We start from the raw sequence: 21393 nt of genomic DNA on the forward strand, positions 1-21393 counted from the left end.
AGACATTTCCTTCACTGGTGTACATAAAAAACAAATACAGACATCAGTTCGGTAGATTTGAGGAAAATTTTGTGTCACTATGTCCAGCATCAGGCCAAGAATTCAACTGTTATGTTTGAGTAAGCAGACCCGCCCACCTCATTAACACATGCAAGTTAAAGAAATTAAACCCATATAAAAGTAATAACTATTGTGAGACAGTACTAGCTGAATACCGCGAGCTGGCCTAGTGGTTAGCGTGTACGCCTCTTGATCAGGAGATCACGAGTTCTACTTGTGGTCGGGTCGCACCAAAGACCATCATAAAAATGGTACCTACTGCCATCTGGCAAGGCATGCTGCAATACAGATGCGAGTGGAGAGTCAAACTCTCGTGGTTATCAGAGGACTAGCCCCCCCACCGTAACCCTAGCTGTATAGGCGAGAGACAGAGGGCTACAGAAATGGAGTTCGGCACCACCTAATGCGCTTTAAGGGGCTGGTTAGTACTGGAACGGGAGACTGCCTGGGAAGACAGGATCCTGGCACGGGAGGGACTTTAGACTAGCTGAATAAATATCAAGTTAATTAAATCCATTTCAGCGTACTGGGATCAGTTTTGTTTGTGCTTAGAAATTGAGAACACTGTGTGAAAGAATAAAATTGTTTCAGTGGATGAGGGAATAATTTTCCTTTTTTACAAGTGTGATAGATTTTTCCAATTTCATTGTGCTGTAGTTATTATTAACAGTAATAGTAGTACATGTTCCTCTCCTCCCCTTCCTTCATGACAGATTTTGACAGATTGTTTTCTCTGATGTGCCCCATTTACAATCTGGATGGCTGACACATACCCAGACCGCATATATTTTTTGTATTGCACTGGTTGGGAATAATAAACCCTTATATTTGTAACAGCTTGGCTTCTGCTTTCCATTTCATGCAGTGGTTAACACTTGAGGGAGGTTAGCCATGACAGTATGCGGTCAAATCAGCGGGTTGGGATAGAAAGAGGGGTCACTGGACAAAGTTTAAGAACCATTATCCTAGAAAATCAACCTAATAATTGGCATGATGCACAAATGAAGCCAAATGAAGTAACAAATCTGAGGCGGATGTCAGTGCAGACACTCAAGGAAAGAACCAAAAACTAGGAAGGGCTACACCAAGGCAAGAAAAACACAACATAAAGCAAGCTACTCATAATGCAAACACAGCATAAACAAATTAGAAGGGCACTTGGTAAAGTGCATACCTCCACCAAGCCACATATTACGAACATCAAAATCAAGTCAATTAAACCAAGGATAATACTAAAGCTGTACACTAAATTTCATCCAAATCCATTCACTACTTTTTGAGTTATGCTAGGAACAGACAAAAAATGATATCTTGGACCCACATACACATCTAGATTTGCATCAAAATCTAATCAATTGTTCCATTATGGTTATCCATGGGTGGCACGGTGGTGTAGTGGTTAGCGCTGTCGCCTCACAGCAAGAAGGTCCGGGTTCAAGCCCCATGGCTGGCGAGGGCCTTTCTGTGTGGAGTTTGTATGTTCTCCCCGTGTCCGCGTGGGTTTCCTCCGGGTGCTCCGGTTTCCCCCACAGTCCAAAGACATGCAGGTTAGGTTAACTGGTGACTCTAAATTGGCCGTAGGTGTGAATGTGAGTGTGAATGGTTGTCTGTGTCTATGTGTCAGCCCTGTGATGACCTGGCGACTTGTCCAGGGTGTACCCCGCCTTTCGCCCGTAGTCAGCTGGGATAGGGTCCAGCTTGCCTGCGACCCTGTAGAACAGGATAAAGCGGCTACAGATAATGAGATGAGATGAGATGAGATGAGATGAGATGAGATGAGATGGTTATCCATAATGAATGTGATACCAACTGGTTAAAGTAAAGGCCTCAAAAAGGATTTGATGGTTTTCAGTGTCAATCTTGATTCAGTCTTGGTTCAATTCAGTTTAATTCAAATGCATTTATATAGTGCTTTTAACAATGGACATTAATGTACAGTAATCTGGAGGAAGCCAAAGGGAATGGTGGCAAGAAAAACTCCCTGAGATAACATGAGGAAGAATTCTTTGAGAGGATAGTATGATTATCAATAATTTCTTTTCTATGACTGTGTATTATAGAGTAATATTCAGAGTCATCTGTAAATTTATTATAGTTTGAACTTTAATTTGAGCTTCATCTTGACTTGGACTTGACCCCTGTAATACTCAGGCATTACTCGATTTCAGATAGTTCTGGTCTAGTATTAACGTGTTAATATGTTAATAGTACACCATAATGTCATCCATATTTAGTGCCTTTATGGATTACATTCACTCGGGTTTGTTGATGGTGGAGTGGCTGCTGATTTATGTCCCAGGGCTCCCTCACAACTGTGTTACGGTACCTTCTGGCTCTCTCTTTTAGTTACGCTGTCATAGGTAGTTTCTCTCTCTCTCTCTCTCTCTCTCTCACCCATCTCTTCCCTCTGTCTGTCTCTCTCTGTCAAGTTACATGTCGATCCTGAGACACCAGTGATGCTGACCTCTTCTGCTCTCCAGACTCACCTGATCCATCCTGATGCCCTACGTCTGGCTGGAGTCTCATCACATCGCTCCTGTGGAGGACGGCCCCATATGGACAGTCGAAAGTCGCACTTGGAAGATGGCTCTAGACACTTACAGTTTTGCTCTGATGGCTGAGGACTACAATTACCATGCTAACTTTAGGACTGCAGCTGTCATGAACAGTTTTGTTCTCAAGTTTCCAGCAGTAAACGGTTTATATCTTCAACAAAATAGACTTAAGGTTAAATCTATAATGAATTTCCTGGTTACACAGTGATACTTTGTGACTCTATAGGACACTGATATAGAAGCAAATTATTTATAATCACGCTATCTGTTATGACCCAGATGAGGATGAGTTCCCTGTTAGTATTTTCTTCATTGATTGGAATTTTTTTCTTTTTGTCTTTATTTATGAATGTAATATATCACCTCTTGCCTAGATTAGTTCATTACCTATTCGTGGGATGGTGTAAACTTGTAATTATATTGTTTATTTTGTTATAATAAATTTGAACTTTGATGGATTGATACTGTAAATGGATGGATGGGTAGATGAATGGATAGATGGATGGATGGATGGATGGATGGATAGGTGAATGGATGGATAGAAGGATGGATGGATGGATGGATGGATGGATGGCAGGATGGATGGATAGGTGAATGGATGGATGGATGGATGGATGGATGGATGGATGGATGGATGGATGGATGGATGGATGGATGGATGGAAGGATGGATAAGTGAATGGATGTATGGAAGGATGGATAGGTGAATGGATGTATGGAAGGATGGATAGGTGAATGGATGGATGGATGGATGGATGGATGGAAGGATGGATGGATAGGTGGATAGATGGATGGATGGTTGGATGGATGGATAATTGTACATTAGAAATTTGATCCTGTGTTACAATATGAATAAACATTAACAATTCAAACAGTCCAAAGAAGCACACTGGTCAATTCAGTAGTTAAATAATTTCAGTCTTTTAAGTGTTAAGCAGTTTAAAAAAATTATATTTCTGGAAAGTATTATATAACAAAGAATTAGTGTTCAAATTTGTGTTTGGAGTAGAAGAGCAGAGCTGTACGAAATCTCCATATTCTCTTTTCTCTTCATCTGACACCAACCCACACAGAATTATGTATTGATTCCTTTCTCAATGAATCTAACCCCATGATGAAAGGAGCATCAGCAGAATGAGGTAATGGAAAAGCTATTCTTTTAAAAACAAGGCTTCTTAAAAATTTGCATGTTCTCCCCGTGTTTGTATGGGTTTCCTCCGGGTGCTCCGGTTTCCCCCACAGTCCAAAGACATGCAGGTTAGGTTAAGTGGTGGCTCTAAATTGACCGTAGGTGTGAATGTGAGTGTGAATGGTTATTTGTCTCTGTGTCAGCCCTGCGATAACTGGCAACTTGTCCAGGGTGTACCCCGCCTCTCGCCCATAGTCAGCTGGGATAGGCTCCAGCTTGCCTGCAACCCTGTACAGGATAAGCGGCTACAGATAATGGATGGATGGATGGACTTCTTGAAAAGACACGCACCATGTACACACCACAACATCATGTACACACCCATGACATGTGGTATGTCTTCAGCTGACACACTCACTACACATACTCTGGCATTAATAACACTACATTCCCATAAATATTAACTCATCATGGTAAGTATCTGATGGATTCACACCACTTATGCTTCCTACCTTCATGTCCGTGAGGAAGACCAGGCCAGAGTTCTTGTAGTTTTTCTTCTTCGCTTTGTACTTTGGGTTCATGCAGTCCCATGTGACCTTCAGGAGCACAGTGAGAGAGTGAGGAGAACAAGGCTGAGTTGGTTCATGGAAGCACAACCTTGATTATGTAATGTCATGATTCATTTTTACGTCTTTGGCTAAGAGATAGCGCTTGGCATTAAATACTGTTTTTTTTAATGAATACTTTATAATAGTTTAACCTCAATAGCTAAGCTGTAGCTCCATATATCAGGATTCTGACATATTCTGAGATTAGTAGCTAGCTACTTTAACACAAAGCTGATGTTAGGCTATTATCGAGTAACTGATCATTGATTCACATGGGGCATGAAGGCTAGCCCATATGGTCCAATCCAACAGAAGAGCTACTCAAGCACAAACTGCTGAAAATGTTAATGTTGGCTAAAATAGAAAACATTAACTTTTTCAGCAGTTTGTTCTACAGTTCCCATGTGAATCAGTGAGCCTTCAACACCCATGACCCTGTCACCGGTTGTCCTTCCTTGGACTATTTTTGGTAGGTACTAACCACTGCATACCGGGAACACCCCACAAGATGTGCCATTTTGGAGATGCTCAGACCCAGTCATCTAGCCATCACAATTTGGCCCTTGTTAAAGTCACTCAGATCTTTACGCTTGCCCAATTTTCCTGCTTCCAACACATCAACTTCAAGAACTGACTGTTGTCTTGCTGCCTCATATATCCCACCGCTTGACAGGCACCATTATAATGAGATAACCAATATAATTCACTACATCTGTCAGTAGTTTTAATTTTATGGCTGATCGATGTATAACTTTTGAACAAAATGGAGAGTATGTAGCGAAATTACAAATTTAATTAATTTAATTTAAGTAATTACATTTAGCAAGTTCTTTACGCAGCTAGCTAATGTTATGTGAACTACTTTGTGCAAATTAAAAAGTTTACTAGCTAGCATCTGTTTTTTTGTGTTTTTTTGTGACCCATGTCACATTAATACTGTATATTTTTATGCTACAACTCAAATCTAATTGGTAGAAAGGTGTTGATTAATTTTCTGGTGGTTGATGAGGGAAGGATTGATTATAGCTGCTATAATGTAATAAGGTCTAATGTCTAATTTCACAGATACTCCACATCGAGACATGTAACTACAAACGGTTAAAAATTCTTTCATTTAGAAAAGAAGCAAACTCTGGTACATCTCTTTTCAGTTTCCTGTCAGAGTAAAGGCTTTTATTTTTGCCTTTTTGGGGTTTTCGTGAAATATTTATAATAAATTAAACCTGGAATTAATGTTCTATAGACTGTAAGAAATAGAGGTAGCTACAATAGGAGTCCATTTATGTTCCCCAAGGTACAATCTACACTAATGTACCCCCTAGGGCTCATTATTGGACCTCAAGGTAACTATGTGTACCTTTTTAGAGCCAAAAGGGTACATATATATTCCCAAGCAGCATATGAAGGATACAAGTAAGTACCTTAGAGGGTACTGCTCCAGTGACAAGCTGTTGTACAGTGGTGCTTGAAAGTTTGTGAACACTTTAGGATTTTCTATATTTCTGCATAAATATGACCTAAAACATCATCAGATTTTCACACAAGTCTGAAAAGTAGATAAAGAGAACCCAGTTAAACAAATGAGACAAAAAATATTATACTTGATAATTTATTTATTGAGGAAAATGAGCCAATATTACATATCTGTAAGTGCCAAAAGTATGTGAACCTCTAGGATTAGCAGTTAATTTGAAGGTGAAATTAGAGTCAGGTCTTTTCAATCAATGGGATGACAATCAGGTGTGAGTGGGCACCCTGTTTTATTTAAAGAACAGGGATCTATCAAAGTTTGATCTTCACAACACATGTTTGTAGAAGTGTATCATGGCACGAACAAAGGAGATTTCTGAGGACCTCAGAAAAAGCGTTGTTGATGCTCATCAGGCTGGAAAAGGTTACAAAACCATCTCTAAAGAGTTTGGACTCCACCAATCCACAGTCAGACAGATTGTGTACAAATGGAGGAAATTCAAGACCATTGTTACCCTCCCCAGGAGTGGTCGACCAACAAAGATCACTCCAACAGCAAGGCGTGTAATAGTCGACGAGGTCACAAAGGACCCCAGGGTAACTTCTAAGCAACTGAAGGCCTCTCTCACATTGGCTAATGTTAATGTTCATGAGTCCACCATCAGGAGAACACTGAACAACAATGGTGTGCATGGCAGGGTTGCAAGGAGAAAGCCACTGCTCTCCAAAAAGAATATTGCTGCTTGTCTGCAGTTTGCTAACAATCACATGGACAAGCCAGAAGGCTACTAGAAAAATGTTCTGTGGACGGATGAGACCAAAATAGAACCTTTTGGTTTAAATGAGAAGTGTTATGTTTGGAGAAATGAAAACACTGCATTCCAGCATAAGAACCTTATCCCATCTATGAAATATGGTGGTGGTGGTAGTATCATGGTTTGGGCCTGTTTTGCTGCATCTGGGCCAGGACGGCTTGCCATCATTGATGGAACAATGAATTCTGAATTATACCAGCGAATTCTAAAGGAAAATGTCAAGATATCTGTCCATGAACTGAATCTCAAGAGAAGGTGGGGCATGCAGCAAGACAACAACCCTAAGCACACAAGTCGCTCTACCAAAGAATGGTTAAAGAAGAATAAAGTTAATGTTTTGGAATGGCCAAGTCAAAGTCCTGACCTTAATCTAATCAAAATGTTGTGGAAGGACCTGAGGTGAGCAGTTCATGTGAGGAAACCCACCAACATCTCAGAGTTGAAGCTGTTCTATATGGAGGAATGGGCTAAAATTCCTCCAAGCCGGTGTGCAGGACTGATCAACAGTTACCGGAAACGTTTAATTGCAGTTATTGCTGCACAAGGGGGTCACACCAGATACTGAAAACAAAGATTCACATACTTTTGCCACTCACAGATATGTAATATTGGATCATTTTCCTCAATAAATAAATGACCAAGTATAGTATTTTTGTCTCATTTGTTTAACTGGGTTCTCTTTATCTACTTTTAGGACTTGTGCGAAAATCTGATGATGTTTTAGGTTATATTTATGCACAAATATAGAAAATTCTAAAGGGTTCACAAACTTTCAAGCACCACTGTACCCCTAAAGGTACAGTAATGAACTTTATTTTCTGAGAGTGTATGAATACTGACTTCTGCATTATTGAGTCAGTACAAAAAATATTTTAGATCTTCAAACATTACTTTTTCAACCAAAAAAATTAAGTGATCAAGAAGAATGTTTGTGTATAAATAAAGAAAGCAATACTTTATATAACAGACCACTCTTCAGACAAAAAACATAATCAAGGCTGAAAAAAGAAATCAAATGGAACGGTTAGGGTGTGTCTAGAAGAACTGTGGTACTGTGACATATTTTCTAAGATCAAATATTTTGTTACAAGCGATCACTTGAAGATCTGGACTTTGCTGATGGCATTGCCCTTCTTTCCTTCAAATATGACCATATGCAAGACAAGACAAACAGACTGAACCACTATGCAAGGCAAACTGGGCTACAGATAAATGCAGCCAAGACCCAAGAGATGTGTTTCAATACCACCAATGCCAGTAACATCAGGATAGAAGGGACTACCATCAAACAAGTCTGCGATTTTACATACTTGGGGTCAGTAATCAGCACAGAAGATGCAACAAAGAAAGACATCAAGAACAGACTGGCAAAGGCAAGTGCAGCATTTCATCCGCTCAAGTTCATTGGAAGTCCAAGCAATACAGCCGCAAGACCAAGATCCGCATTTATAACAGCAATGTCAAGGCCATCCTTCTATATGGGAGTGAATGCTGGAGAGTCACCAAGTCCGACATGGAAACACTGTCCAGTTTCCACCATGGGTGTCTCAGGAGGATAAACAGAATATTTTGGCCCAACAAGATCTCCAACAAGGACCTCCTCCAGCTCAGCCAGACCACATGCATCGTCAGCGAAATACAGCATAGACAACTTTGATGGCTAGGACATGTGTTGAGGATGCCACAGACAAATATCACGAGGGTTCCACTGCAATGGACCCCACAAGGAACATCTGGCAAAGGACAGTTGAAGCAGAACTTAAGCAAATTGGGATCATCTGGAGTGAGGCTGAGACCAAGGCAAAAGACCATGCCAGATGGAGGGATTTTGTGGAGACCTTATGCTCCAGTGGGAGCCAAGAGGATAAGTAACTAAGTAATATTTTGTCACACCAAATGTTGACTTTGCTGTTTATTGCTCTTTATGTCTTTATAATATGTTTTATGCAGAAAGGTTTAATTTGGAAAGGAATATATGGAGCAAAAATATGAATATACAGAATGAAACATTAAATAGATATGAGTGCATCTCAAAAAATTAGAATATTGTGAAAAAGTTCATTTTTTCATCATTAAATTCAAAAAGGTCATTTATTCTATATTCATTACACGTAAAGTGAAATATTCTGTCCATGTTCACTGGATATGAGCAGTTGCACGCTCTGATTGGCTACTCTACTACCAGGATATCAGCTCATATACCATGAGTAGAGAAAAACAAAATGGCGGAGCGTGTTGCTGAACCAACCAAGGACAAAATAAAAACTCTACTCGAAAACAAAACCCCAGAAAAACAAAAAAGCAACAAAATATGGAATAAAAGTATTTGATGGTAAGAACATATCTTTTTTTTCAAGAATTATTATTATTATCATATTTTTCACAAACTGCTCCTGTCATTTCGCCAGTTTGTTTACATTCTAAGCGGAAATGATTTTGTTGGACATTTTGTATAAAGTTTTTATTTATCAAATTTGCAAAAAAAAATTAAAATAAAAAATGCTCTTGGTGCTACGCGCCTCATCAGCTATCAGCTCATGTACGACTCGATTTTGTGCAATAACTGGATAACTGAAATATTTCAAGTCTTTTTGTTTTAATTTTGATTATTATGCCTTACAGCTCATGAAAATCAGAAATCCAGTTTCTCAAATTATTAGAGTATTTTCTAAGATCAATCAAAAAAGGATTTACAATCCAGAAATGTCCAACTTCTGAAAAGTTTGTTCATTTATACACTCAATACTTGGTTGGAGCTCCTTTACCATGAATTACTGCATCAGTGCGGCATGGCATGAAGGCGATCAGCCTGATTTCTTTAAGCTTCTCAAATGTCTCTGGAAGAAAATGAGTTAAATCGTGTGATGTACATCAATGCAGCGTCTCTCACTGACCTTGTTTTCTCCAGAAGCTTGCTGCATCTCTTTGAATGTGGTGTAAAACTCGCCAATGAAGTCATGCTTCCCTCTTGAGTCATAATCCCACACCAGGCACTGCGGGTCAACACCAGGGACCATTATTTCAGAGGACACATTTAATTCACTTTTTATGAACCGTTACTTGTGTCTTGTTTCTTCTCATTCATTTACGCACCTTTAACTTCCTGTCCTCGTCGCAGCTGCACAGGGAAATGAGGGAGACTTTGAATGGCTGCCACACAGGGTTCAGGTTGTTCTTGATCATCTGTGATGAGGAAAAAAATATATATGTTTTGTTTCGGGGTTTTTTTTAGGTTTTTTTTAGGAACACACAACACAGGAATGACAGGAGGAATAACGGATCTGTCTTTGGTCAAGTAACGCAACTCACTTCTGTTCTGTGTACGAGCTGCTCTGTGCCATCATCGTTTATACGATAAATCTCCAAGAATGGGTCGGATTTGCTGAAGAGATCCTGAGGGGACACACACACACACACACATCAAGGCTTTGGTTAGGATTGAAGTGAGTAGTGAAAATAAAATTCAATTAAATTAAAAGCAAGATTTAAAAAATTTTAAATAAAGCATGTGGTATATTATGAAAAAATAAAACAAATTTAAAATATAAATTTTACATATCAAATGAATGTGTATGTAAATAAATAAAAATTAAAAATAAGTTATAAATAAAGAAATAAATACAGAAAGAAAGAAAGAAAGAAAGAAAGAAAGAAAGCATAGGGTATATAATGGAAAAATTAAACAAATTAAAAATATACATTTTATATCAAATGCATGTGCATATAAATAAATGAAAATTAAAAATAAGTTATTAATAAATAAATACATACATAGATAGATAAATAAATACATAAATAAAGATATGGTATATAATGAAAAGGGAAACATAAATTAAAAATATAAAGTTTATACTATATCAAATGACTGTATATAAATAAATTACAATAAGTTATTAATAATAAATAAATAAATAAATAAATAAATAAATAAAGCAAGCTTATGGTATATAATGAAAAAAGGAAACATAAATAAAAAATGTAAATTTTATATATCAAACGAATGTGTATATAAATAAATGACAATTAAAAATAAGTTATAAATGAATAAATAAATAAAGCATATGGTATACAATGAAAAAAATTAAACAAATTAAAAATATTAATTTTATATCAAATGCATGTGTATATAAATAAATTAAAATTAAAAATAAGTTAGAAAGAAAGAAAGAAAGAAAGAAAGAAAGAAAGAATATGGTATATAATGAAAAATGAAACAAATTAAAAATATACATTTTATATATCAAATTACTCTATATCAATAAATTAAAATAAGTTATTAATTTGTTGTTGGCATCCTTCTGTCTCAGGAGACAATGGTTGCACCTTGGTTGATTCAAACTTGCTGAGAGCAGCGTCTGATGTGGCTCAGTAGTCCGATCGTCGCATGGCAGTCTCTGCCACAAGTCCTGCAGATGAAGTCGGACATCTGACTAGTGGTCTGGTTTTGCTGTCTCTGCTTCTGCAGCTTTCTCTTCATCTGCAGTTGTAGATTTCTCTTCTCCTCACCCCTCCTGACGCCCTCTCTCACAGTGTGACGCCAGCTGCTGTGGTCAGCTGCAAACTGCTCCCACCTGTCTGGGTCGATGTCTGTCAGTTTCATGTTGCACTTGCAGACGTCCTTGAACCACAGCATGGGACGGTCAGTTGGACAGTGTCCCGTGGCTAGCTCCCCATACAGGAGGTCCTTAGGAATTCAGCCATCCTCCATGCGGTGCACGTTTCCCAGCCTTCGCAGGCAACCTTCACGGAGCAGAAGGAATGTCCTGGCCCATGATGTAGGTCTTCTTTATGCTAATTGTCAGCCCAAATATCACACATGCATGGGCAAACCTGTCAATCAGCAGCTAGAGGTCTTCTTGGGTGTGAGAGATCAGGGCTGCATCATCTGCAAACAGCATCTCTCTAATGAGAACTGTGTGGACCTTGGTCTTGGCCTTCAGGCAAGACAGACTGAAGAGCTTCCCATCACTTCTACTGTGCAAGAAGACCCCTTCTTCTGAATCTCTGAATGCATAGTTCAACAGCAGGGAGAAGAAGATGCCAAACAAGGTTGGCACAAGAATGCATCCTTGCTTTACGCCACTCTTGATAGTGAAGGGTTCTGATATCACTCCATCAAAGCTGATTGTGCTAGTCATGTCGTCATAGAAGGAGGCAGTGATGTTGAGCAACTGTGGGGGGCAGCCAAGCTTCTTCAGCAGCTGGAACAGACCACTTCTGCTTACAAGGTCGAATGCCTTGGTCAGATCGATGAAGGCAATGTAAAGCAGCATCTGTTGTTCTTGGCATTTCTCCTGGAGCTGATGTACAGAGAAGATCATGTCAACTGTGGATCTCTTCATCCTGAACCCGCACTGGGACTCTGGATACATGTCGTTGGTGAGTACTTGCAGGCGGATAAGAACCACGCATGCAAAGACCTTGCCCACAATGCTAAGCAGGGAGATACCCGGATAATTATTACAGTCACTGCGGTCACCTTTATTTTTGTATAGCGTGACGATCTTGGTGTTACACATGTCATGGGGAACCTTACCTTCTCTCCAGCACAGACAGAGAAGCTCGTGGAGTGGTTCCAGCAGGGCTGGCTTTCCGCACTTGATGGCCTCTGGAGGAATACCATCATTGCCTGGTACTTTGCCACTTGACAGAGCATCAATGGCCTTGCTCAGATCTTCCATGGTGGGCACGGAGTCCAGCTCCTCCAGGACAGGCAGGTCCTCAATGGCATCAAGTGCTTCCTGGGAGACTGAGTTTTCGAACACTCAAGATGGGTCGAACACTACCTGAGTAGAGCTTGAGGTAGTGTTCGACCCATCTTGCCAGCTGCTTTTCTTGGTCTGTAAGGATCACTCCTGTCTTGGATTTCAGGGGTGTAGATTTCTTTGTCAGTTTACCTGTTGCCTGCTTGATGCCCTCATACATGGCTCTGATGTTTCCAGTATCTGCAGCTTGTTGAATACTATCCGACAGCTGCAGCCAGTAGTTATTTGCGCAGCTGAGTGCTGTCTGCTTGACCTTGCATCGAGCTGCCTTCCACGCCTGCTGGTTCCTCTCAGATGGGTCACATTTGGAGTTGACCAAAGCACTGCGCTTTGCTTTGATTACAGGCTCCATCTCTTGGATGTTGGCCTCAAACCAGTCAGCAATTTTTTGCTCCTTCTTGCCGTAGGTTAGGATTGCAGCATTATAGATGGCGTTGCACATGAAGTTCCACCTATCCTCGGCACTCTCTTCCTGACTCTTGGACAGAGTTTCCTTGAGTCTCTCGATGAACTCATTCTTGTCAGGGTAGGCCATCTTACAGATGTTAATGCGTGGCTGGCCCTTCTGCTTGGAGCGGTGAAGTTTCTTTGGTTTCAGCTTCACTCTCGAGGCAATCAGGGAATGATCAGTGTCACAGTCTGCACTGTGGTAGGTTCTAGTGTTGCAGATGCTGTTCAAGGAATCATGCCTGGTAAGCACTAAGTCCAGCTGATGCCAGTGTTTTGATCTGGGGTGTCTCCAGGATACTTTGTGGCATGCCTTGTTCTGGAAGGTCTCTGACCATTGTCATTCATTCTCCCTGCACCGTGATGCCCAAGAACATCTGGCCAAGCTTCTCGATCGGCACCCACTCTTGCATTAAAGTCACCCAGTAGGTAGACAAGCTCTGATGATGGAATCATGCCAGTTGCAGCATCCAGAGACTCGTAGAACTGGTCCTTGACCTCCACTAAGGACTGCAGTGTTGGGTCATAGACACACATGAAGTTTACTGGGCCTTCCGCTGTTGAGAGGTGCAATTTGAGGATTCTCTCTGTGCTGCCTGTTGGAGGCTCAATCATGCAGAGCAGTGTGCTCATCACCGCAAAGCCGACTCCATATTCCCTTGGTTCCTCTACACTTTTGCCTTGCCAAAAGATGGTGTAGTGTTCTTCCTTTTGGGATCTGCTGTCTGGAAGTCATGTTTCCTGCAGTGCTGCAATGTTGATATTCAGTCTGTGCAGCTCATGATCTATCACTGCAGTTTTGCAAGCATCGTCCACAGCTTGAAGATCATCAGTCAGTCCAGACCGCATGGTCCATACATTCCAGCTTGCTATCCAAAGAGCTGGAGTCTTCGTTTTCTCCTTTTGTTGTTTGCCTGGTGCATAGTTGATGATCTGCTTGTTGGGATTTACCCTAATCTTCAGGCACCCACCAAAGCAGGTGGACCGTGGCAGATCAGCACCTTATAGGCCAGGGGCTGCCCAGCTTGAGGTGGGCAGTAGCTGAACAATGGGACTTCAATGGCCCCTCCCACCATCAAAGACAACCTGTAGCATCCAACTCTATCCCAATTGAGCAAGGACTTATCACTTGTGACTGCTGTCTTCCATGTTGTGCTCTCACCAGATGGCAAGACTGAAGTGTCATCTCCAGGTCGCAAGCCTGTGCAAAGTGTATGGAGACTTTGTGCTGCCCAGACATCAGGGTCTCCCTCTTGGCCGCTTCGACGTGATCCCTTGGAGCTGAATTGGCTGCAGGAGCTGCTGGAAGGTAGTCAAAGATGACGATCCAAATGCCTCAGGGGCTCCACTCCCGATTTTTCCTTAGGGTTGACTCCCGAAGCCTTTCCAGTGGGTGGATATGCCGCAAGGCAGCGGAGGTTTGAAATCAGGGTTTTCCTTACCCTAGATGAACTGCCTTCCCAGGCTGATGAGCCCCATCTGCCCAAAATATCTGGTTTTAAGGCACCAGAGGTCTGCCTTCACCCCTTCTCCTGTCAGTTAAAGCATCTACGCCAGGCTTAGAGGCTAAGCCACATGCGCAGGCCAGGAATTGGACTTGGTTGCCAGAGGCTATTGGAGATGCATGCCATATGAGAGCATTTTATAGGCAGTTGGAATTTATCCCCCCTATCACCCCCGGCTAAGTTAGATAGATAGATAGATAGATAGATAGATAGATAGATAGATAGATAGATAGATAGATAGATAGATAGATAGATAGATAGATAGATAGATAGATAGATAGATAGAGCAAGCAAGCATATGGTATATAATGAAAAAAGGAAACATAAATAAAAAATATAAATTTTATATATCAAATGAATGTGTATATAAATAAATTACAATGAAAAATAAGTTATAAATAAATAAATGTCAGATAAAACTCAAATAATCAAAATGTCACTATACAAGATGTCTCTCTCTCACACACACACACACACACACAACTTAGTGGTGAAAATGAAATACATCAAAAAAATATAATAAGTCAAACAAAATATCATCAAATACAGTTGCACAATCTGCAATCGCTCCTCAGGTGAGACCTCGTGCAGCAGGAAATTGAGTCGATTCTCTGCTGTTCACTTCCTGGTGTGCTGCCAGTCTTTTCTCTCACAGCTGTGACCAATCAAATCAGGAAACAACAGGAAAACAATCATTTGGCATGTATCTCTGCGTCACGGTTTGATCCGTCGCCAGCCGGGGGCATTGGATTGTGCAAGGCATGAGGACATGAGAGGAAGAAGGAGAGCACAAAGTCCAAATGAGCTGTTTAATGCCCCTTTTTGTGCCACATTAAGCCACAGAGAGGATCAGGACTGGATTGGGTTGTCAAGGTAACAGGCCTGCGTGAGAGCCGAGCGATTTGGATGAATGATTTATCTACGTTTAATCTCAAAGTCCTTCATTCTGTGTCGAACCCAACAAGGAAGAATTTGCCAGATATTTTCCACACAGTGTTCCAAGTCGAACCCCTGTTTTTCTTTTTTATTTAAGCAGGAAAATCATTAATCACTACGCTCCATACAACAGAGATGTTCTCTTTTATACAAGGTTCCATGTAGAACTCTTGTAGGTTGCTTGAACCATTAACCATCCGCTTCTTGTGATTTGTTTGCTATTCCAGAAAGTTATACTAGTAGGCATATCAGGTGAAAATTCAAATTCAAACCAAATTGCTTGAATCTGGTCTCATTGAATTCAGAATTGAATGCAGAACAACATACTTTTTACAGAATTAAAATATGTTTATCCGTTCTTGGGGTATTACAAATCAAAGCTAAAAAAAAGGCTTAATTTTTAGAAAACTGCCGTAATATTCTGTATGAGGATCACATGATCCAAAATGGGCCTCATTAACCAATGAGATCAAATGTTTTTTCTAAATAACGTTTCTATTTTTCAAGATATTTACATGGAAATTGGCAGACACATAGATGGTTGTATACTGAATACAACATTTGAAAAATTAGTAAAAACAAATTCTGCCAATTAGTATTTAATTAGCATTAAGTATGCTAATTCGGTAAAAACATTAAATCGGTACACTCTCTTCTTCAAAGTTTCAACAAATGGCTTTATTTGTGCAATATAAAGCTCATCTTAACTCTCATTTATACATCATAAAGAAGGAGAAATCGATGTTAATTATAAAATCTGCATAAATAAGCACTGAATGTCTCACATTCTCTATCAAAATAATAAAGGAATAAAAGATTATTTCTAATCCCCTCTTTGTGCTCTGTAGGACTTTGTATTTCTCAAAAATAGGGCCTACTAGTGTTTATATGAAAAAATATAAATGATTATTTCATTAATATTCATAGCTTTCAAGGCGAACCTCGAAAAAACTGTGTGATCCACATCCAATAAACTGAACTGAAATTGACACTTGCGTTTCTGACTTCCGGTTTTTAAAAATCTCATTCCGACCACTAAGATCTCAATATTTTTCATCAAAACAACTACAGTTATATTCTAAAATAGTTATTTATTTACAGGAATCAGTTTGATTTAAAAAAAAAGCAGGTAAAGCTATGAAAACTCACTTCAAAGTCTCCCGTGAATCAGAACGTCAAAACTAGCAGACGGAAAATTTTGCTGAATCCTTCATCAGAAACAGTGAGCGCGAGAGAACATCCCTATAAAAGTTACCTGATTGAGTAATCCAGTCGGAAACCAATCAGAAGAGAGAGAGAGCCTGAGCGCTTTCCCATGACTCAAAAAGAAAAGCACCGGCAGTTTCCCGACGTCCCACGAGCAGAGTTTTTACTCTGTTGTACTGACTTCAACCTGCTGTTACTCCCAAAGTACTGAACAGATCTTAACCAGATAAATGCTTTTGGAAAGGAGAAATTATACGCTTTTTAATGATAGTATTCATGATAGAAAATATTCAAGAGTTAATCAATGACAGATTTGGAAACTTAGATGAGCGTCTGCATGCACAATTTTCACAGCACGGCCAACGAGCGTCGGATACTGATATTAGTTAAAAAATTAACTTAAATATCACATGACTCGAAACATGAATCCTAATAATTGGATGGTGATGTTTGTTTGGTTGGTTGGTTGTTTTTTGTTTTGTTTTTTAATTGGGCCAAAGTTATTCCTTTTCTCCAGCCCGTGAATCAAAAGACTAGGATTGTGTTTTTCATCTCATACTTACTGACCTTTTTAATAGGAACAGCTGCTCATTCAGGGCGGCACAGTGGTGTAGTGGTTAGCGCTGTCGCCTCACAGCAAGAAGGTCCTGGGTTCGAGCCCCGGGGCCGGCGAGGGCCTTTCTGTGTGGAGTTTGCATGTTCTCCCCGTGTCCGCGTGGGTTTCCTCCGGGTGCTCCGGTTTCCCCCACAGTCCAAAGACATGCAGGTTAGGTTAACTGGTGACTCTAAATTGACCGTAGGTGTGAATGTGAGTGTGAATGGTTGTCTGTGTCTATGTGTCAGCCCTGTGATGACCTGGCGACTTGTCCAGGGTGTACCCCGCCTTTCGCCCGTAGTCAGCTGGGATAGGCTCCAGCTTGCCTGCGACCCTGTAGAAGGATAAAGCGGCTAGAGATAATGAGATGAGATGAGCTGCTCATTCATGTAATTATCCAATCAGCCAATCATGTAGCAGCAGCACAATGCATAACATTATACAGATACAGATCAAGAGTTTAACATTCACATCATACAACAGAATGTGATCTCAGTGACTTTAACCATAACATGGTTGTTGGTGCTCGACATGTTGGTTTGAGAATTTCAGAAACTCCTAGGGTTTTCATACACAAAAATCTCGAGATTGTCATGTAATCCCCATCCAGCACAGATTCCACTGTGAACTCAATTCGATGTCTTTTGTTTTGTTTCAATATCTGTCCGTATGTGTTTTGATGCCCGTCTTGTATCTGTTTCGGCTTGTCATTGGTTTATTGCCCTTGTGTGTCACTACTGTGCCACATTCTAATTAGTTTGTCTTCTTAAGCCCTTCTGTTTCTTTGCCTGACTGTGAAATCATTAAGTCAATAAGTCTGAGCCTTTTTTCCCCCACACTTCCTTGTTTCAATGTTTTCTTAGTACAGAGTTTACTTTGGATCTGGTTTGATTTCCTGACTATCATAACTATCCTAGTTTGTATCTACCTATAGGTGTTTTGATCCATGCCTGGAATAATGCTGACTATAGTATTTGGATGAACCCTCAATAAAATAAATGCTGACCTAGTATTGTAGTACTTGAGACCAGTGTTGGTCTCAAAACCACTTTTTGAAGGTCTCGGTCTCGCCTCGGAATCGACTGCATTTTTACTCAGTCTTGTTTCGGTCTCGGACATACAGCACTCAGGATTTTATTTCAAGACCAGTCAAGACTACAACTGTGGGGATTTCACTAAATTGCCTGTGCATTGTCTGATTTATTTGTTAACATCGTTACTGTGACTGGATGTAAAACTTTCTGCTTCAAATACAACCAATAACATGACTCATTGCTAATTTGAAATTTTGCTTCCTATTGATGGCCATCACCCCTCCCCTCCCTTCACACACACTGGTCTGGTCTTGGTCATGACCTGATCTCAACTCCTCAAAGTCTTGGTCTTGACTTGGTCTCAACCACTCAAAGTCTTGGTCTTGACTTGGTCTCAACCCTTCAAAGTCTTGGTCTTGACTTGGTCTCAACCCCTCAAAGTCTTGGTCTTGACTTGGTCTCAACCCTTCAAAGTCTTGGTCTTGACTTGGTCTCGATACACTCTGGTCTTTATCATGACTTGGTCTTGGTTTAGGTGGTCTTGACTGCAATGCTATCCTGACTTCACATGATTACGTCCTGCCTCTTGACCTCCACCCCCACCCTGTACGTTACAGAGATTATACAGAATGGTGCAGAAAACAAAAAACATCCTCTAAGCAGAAGATTTGTGGGCAGAAACACCTTGTTGATAACACAGGTCAGAGGAGAATGGTCTGACTGGTTCAAGCTGACAGAAACTCAAATAACCAAAGGGGCAGTCATGGCTGAATGTTTAGAAAAGCAGACTTGGGCACAAAGGGTCACTGGTTTGATTCCCTGAACCAGCAGGAAAATCCATGGTTGAAGTGCCTTTGAACAAGGTACCTAACCCCCAACTGCTCCCCAGGCGTTGGGTATGTATGTGCTTGTTGTACGTTCGCTCTGGATAACCACTCTTTACAACCATGATGAAAAGCATCTCAAAATGAACAACACATCAAACCTTGAGGCTACAGCAGTACGGTAATCCACAATGGGTTCCACTCCTGTCAACCAAGAACAGGAAGACAAGATTCTACACATTTAAGATCACACTGTATATTTTATTCCGGCCTTACCTTCCACATGAGGTCATGTGATTTATCATTCTTAGCACAGCATTAACGCTAGCTCTCTAATGGCTTCATTAATGGAGAATTCTGTTCCACATTTTTTTCTTCTTGACTACAGACTTGATACATAATGTTCCCAGCATGTTCTCTAAAACACATTATTTTAATTATGCCAAAGTGGTTTCTAAGGTGTGAAGAGGTTTTCGAAATCAAGCATCCAGAGCCGAATATACTGAACTAAACCTGCGTATCTAAGGATCAGCACTCAAGTTTCAATACGAAGAACCGCTATGAAAAGTAGATCAGATGCACGGGCTTAAGAACCCCACCACTCATCGTGTGTCCTTTCTGTTTTAGCCGTAAGAATAATGAGTTACTCAAAGTCATTTGAATAGACAGATTCTGTCTAAAGATTGCAGCTCAGTCATTACTCTGTCTAGACATTTGGCAATATTTATCTTTGGTCCCTGACACACAAAGCTATTTGGCTCATTTCGTGTTTCTTCTGACTTACATTATACTCCAGAATTACACTGTAGGTGTGAGCCATTTACAGCGAAACTCAGTCATCTCGGTCATCTCCGTCATCTCAGAGTTATATTTAGCCGATTCATTGCTGGCTCATAACATCGCTGACTAAATCCCATCAATTAGGAAAGATAAAAATAGTAAATCGCTCTTAATGAACAAGCCGCAGACTACAGATAAATGTTAAAGGAAGTGATGCGGTAAAAACACGAAGCCTCAGGAGAAATACACGTTCAACCAGACCACAGAAACAGCATTAATCATTCACTGTATTATAAGCTGAAGTGTAAAACTCTTCATGAATGTAAGCATCTTTTTTTTCGAAGTTTACCTCCATCTATCCATTATCTGTAGCCGCTTATCCTGTGCAGGGTTGCAGGCAAGCTGGAGCCTATCCCAGCTGACTATGGGCAAGAGGTGGGGTACACCCTGGACAAGTCGCCAGGTCATCGCAGGGCTGACACATAGACACAGACAACCATTCACACTCACATTCACACCTACGGTCAATTTAGAGCCACCACTTAGCCTAACCTGCATGTCTTTGGACTGTGGGGGGAAACCGGAGCACCCAGAGGAAACCCACGCGGACACAGGCAGAACATGCAAACTCCACACAGAAAGGCTCTCGTCGGCCACTGGGCTCAAACCCAGGACCTTTTTGCTGTGAGGCAACAGTGCTAACAACTGCATTACCATGCCGCCCGGAGTTTACCTGTATAATTAAAATAAAACGAGACCGTCAATGACAAAGTACGTCAATGACGGCCATGTCTAGTCCAGAAGTAATGATCTAAAGTGGGCCACCTTGCACAGTAAATGTTGCAAGCTATATCTACTATATTGAAGCTATATCCAGCCTAGGAATACCGTCCTATTTGCCAGAAAGAATCCAAAACAGTGAGGAACTGACCGAGAAGAAGCTATTTTTGTTGAACTGCTCATTAAGGCTTAATTAGTCCATAACTTCATTAATAATTGTAATTAAGCAAATCTGGGTAGAAGTTATATGCACCCTAGGTACCCCTACCTTCATGCCAGAAAGAATCAAAATCGGTGAAGAATTGAGGGAGAAGAAGCTATTTTTGTGAAATGTAGATGACGGACAACACACAACGGCATAAGCTCATCGCCTGTCGGCCGGATGAGCTAATAACTCGCTTCTATAACTGTGTCCTATATAGTCACAAAGTAAATCTGTGCAACCAGGAAATTCATTATAGTTTAACATAAAGTCTATTTTGTTGAAGTTATCAACTGTTCATTGATGGAGAATTGAGTGCAAAACTGTTCAAGCCAACTGCACTCCTAAAGTTATCATGGTGATTGTAGTCCTCAGCCATCAGAGCAAAACTGTAAGTGTCCAGAGTTATCTTCTGTGGCAGCGGGGACGTGGTCAAGCATCGGTCTGTGACCGGAGGGCGGAGTCAGGGAAGGTAAGTGGCAGAATCACTGCACCTGATGTCTATTCACGTGTGTTTGTGTGTTTTCCCCAGTGACCGCACCCTATTTAAAAAGAGAGAGAGAGCAGAGGAGGAGAGCTCTCTCCCCAGCCAGACGACCTGTGTGTGTGTGCCCGTGTGTGACTGGGAGACAATTAGATAAGCTGAAAAGATGAATAAATATTTTTTGTGAACTCAGTTC

At 40.7% G+C, this 21393-nt stretch overlaps 1 protein-coding gene across 1 annotated transcript in view; it reads right to left on the reverse strand.

Annotated features, from left to right (window-relative positions):
• The window catches only part of cpne7 (copine VII), a 171555-nt gene that overhangs the window by 88829 nt on the left and 61333 nt on the right, over nucleotides 1–21393 (reverse strand). The window contains exons 5-8 of the mRNA XM_060940814.1: nucleotides 9949–10032; nucleotides 9733–9822; nucleotides 9534–9632; nucleotides 4256–4342 (exon numbers count right to left, since the gene is read on the reverse strand). Coding sequence (XP_060796797.1) covers nucleotides 4256–4342; nucleotides 9534–9632; nucleotides 9733–9822; nucleotides 9949–10032 — 360 coding nt within the window. The remainder of the gene's footprint in view (nucleotides 1–4255; nucleotides 4343–9533; nucleotides 9633–9732; nucleotides 9823–9948; nucleotides 10033–21393) is intronic.

Source organism: Neoarius graeffei, chromosome 15, assembly GCF_027579695.1.
Source record: "Neoarius graeffei isolate fNeoGra1 chromosome 15, fNeoGra1.pri, whole genome shotgun sequence".
NCBI lineage: Eukaryota > Metazoa > Chordata > Actinopteri > Siluriformes > Ariidae > Neoarius > Neoarius graeffei.